The sequence below is a fragment of the Corvus brachyrhynchos genome, unplaced genomic scaffold (genome assembly GCF_000691975.1).
Source record: "Corvus brachyrhynchos isolate BGI_N302 unplaced genomic scaffold, ASM69197v1 scaffold419, whole genome shotgun sequence".
Lineage (NCBI taxonomy): Eukaryota > Metazoa > Chordata > Aves > Passeriformes > Corvidae > Corvus > Corvus brachyrhynchos.
The window spans coordinates 63,870-65,837 of record NW_008239763.1 but is presented as its reverse complement, the minus strand read 5'-3'; the positions used below and the strand labels follow the sequence as shown (position 1 = coordinate 65,837).

The following is a 1,968-nucleotide window of genomic DNA, read 5'->3' as shown; positions in this document are numbered from 1 at the left end:
TCCCAGTCCATCCCAGTCCCTCTCAATCCAATCCCAGCCCCTCCCAGTCCAACCCCAGTGCCTCCGAGTGCCTCCCAATCCAACCCCAGTCCATCCCAGTCTCTCTCAATCCAATCCCAGTCCCTCCCAGTCCATCCTAGTCCCTCCCAGTCCATCCCAATCCCTCTCAATCCAATCCCCGTCCATCCCAGTCCAATCCCAATCCATCCCAGTCCATCCCAATCCAATCCCAGTCCATCCCAGTCTCTCTCAATCCAATCCCAGTCCCTCCCAGTCCATCCCAATCCAATCCCAGTCCACCCCAGTGCCTCTCAATCCAATCCCAGTGCCTCCCAATCCAATCCCAGTGCCTCCCAGTCCAACCCCAGTGCCTCCCAGTGCTCCCAGTCCCTTCCCAATCCAATCCCAATCCCTCCCAGTGCCTCTCAATCCAATCCCAGTCCATCCCAGTCCCTCCCAATCCAACCCCAGTCCATCCCAGTGCCTCTTAATTCAATCCCAGTGCCTCTCAATCCCATCACAGTGCCTCCCAATCCAATCCCAGTCCATCCCAGTGCCTCCCAATCCAATCCCAGTCCCTCTCAATCCAATCCCAGTGCCTCCCAGTGCATCCCAATACATCCCCAATACAGCCCCTCCCAGTCCAACCCCAGTGCCCCCCACTGCCATCCCAGTGCCTCCCAGTGCTCCCAGTTGCCCACCTGCTGCCGCAGGACCTCACTGTCCATCTGCAGCTGGTCCAGGCCCCAGTCCCCTCCCAGTCCCCTCCCAGTCCATCCCAGTCCCTCTCAATCCAATCCTAGTCCATCCCAGTGCCTCCCAGTGCCTCTCAATCTCAGCCCATCCCAGTCTCTCTCAATCCAATCCCAGTGCCTCCCAGTCCCTCCCAATCCAATCCCAGTCCATCCCAGTGCCTCCCAATCCAATCCCAGTCCATCCCAGTCCCTCTCAATCCAACCCCAGAGCATCCCAGTCCAACCCCACTGCCATCCCAGTGCCTCCCAGTGCTCCCAGTTGCCCACCTGCTGCCGCAGGACCTCGTTGTCCATCTGCAGCTCGTCCAGGCCCCAGTCCCCTCCCAGTCCATCCCAGTCCATCTCAATCCAATCCCAGTCCATCCCAGTACCCCTCAATCCAATCCCAATCCATCCCAGTGCCTCCCAATCCAATCCTAATCCCTCCCAGTCCAACCCCACTGCCATCCCAGTGCCTCCCAGTGCTCCCAGTTGCCCACCTGCTGCCGCAGGACCTCGTTGTCCATCTGCAGCTGGTCCAGGCCCTGCAGCTCCTCGCTCAGCCGGAGGTTGCTCTGCCGCAGCTCCTGGATGTAATCGCAGGCCTTGGACAGGATCCCGCCCTTGCTCTGGGAATTCGGGAATTCGGGGTCACCGGGGGGATCCCCAAAACCCCAAATGCGGCCCCAAATCCCCGGGGAAGGGCTGGGACCTGTCCGGATTTGGTGTTTTCCATGGAGCAGTCGGGGATGATCTTGGAGAGCTGCACGATCCAGTTGTTGATCTTGTCCCGGCGCCGGCGCTCCACTGGGAACGGGGTTGGGAATTGGGGTTGGGAATGGGGGATTCCCAGTTGGGAATGGGGATTGGGGATTGGGAATGGTGGGAATGGGAAGTGGGAATTGTGGTTGGGAATGGGGGATTCCCAGTTGGGAATGGGGATTGGGAATTGGGGTTGGGAATGTGGATTCCCAGTTGGGAATGGGGGATTTGGAATGGGGATTCCCAGTTGGGAATGGGGATTGGGGATTGGGGATTGGGAATGGGGGATTCCCAGCTGGGAATGGGGATTGGGAATTGGGGTTGGGAATGGGGGATTCCCAGTTGGGAATGGGGATTGGGAATTGGGGTTGGGAATGTGGATTCCCAGTTGGGAATGGGGGATTTGGAATGGGGATTCCCAGTTGGGAATGGGGATTGGGGATTGGGGATTGGGGATTGGGAATGGGGGATT

The 1,968-nt window shown here is 58.9% G+C and overlaps 1 protein-coding gene across 1 annotated transcript in view; it reads right to left on the bottom strand.

Moving 5' to 3' along the window:
* The window catches only part of LOC103621398, an 11,056-nt gene that overhangs the window by 3,640 nt on the left and 5,448 nt on the right, over positions 1-1,968 (bottom strand). The window contains 2 exon segments of the mRNA XM_017742790.1: positions 1,235-1,363; positions 1,447-1,541. Of these exon segments, the coding sequence (XP_017598279.1) occupies positions 1,235-1,363; positions 1,447-1,541 (224 nt within the window).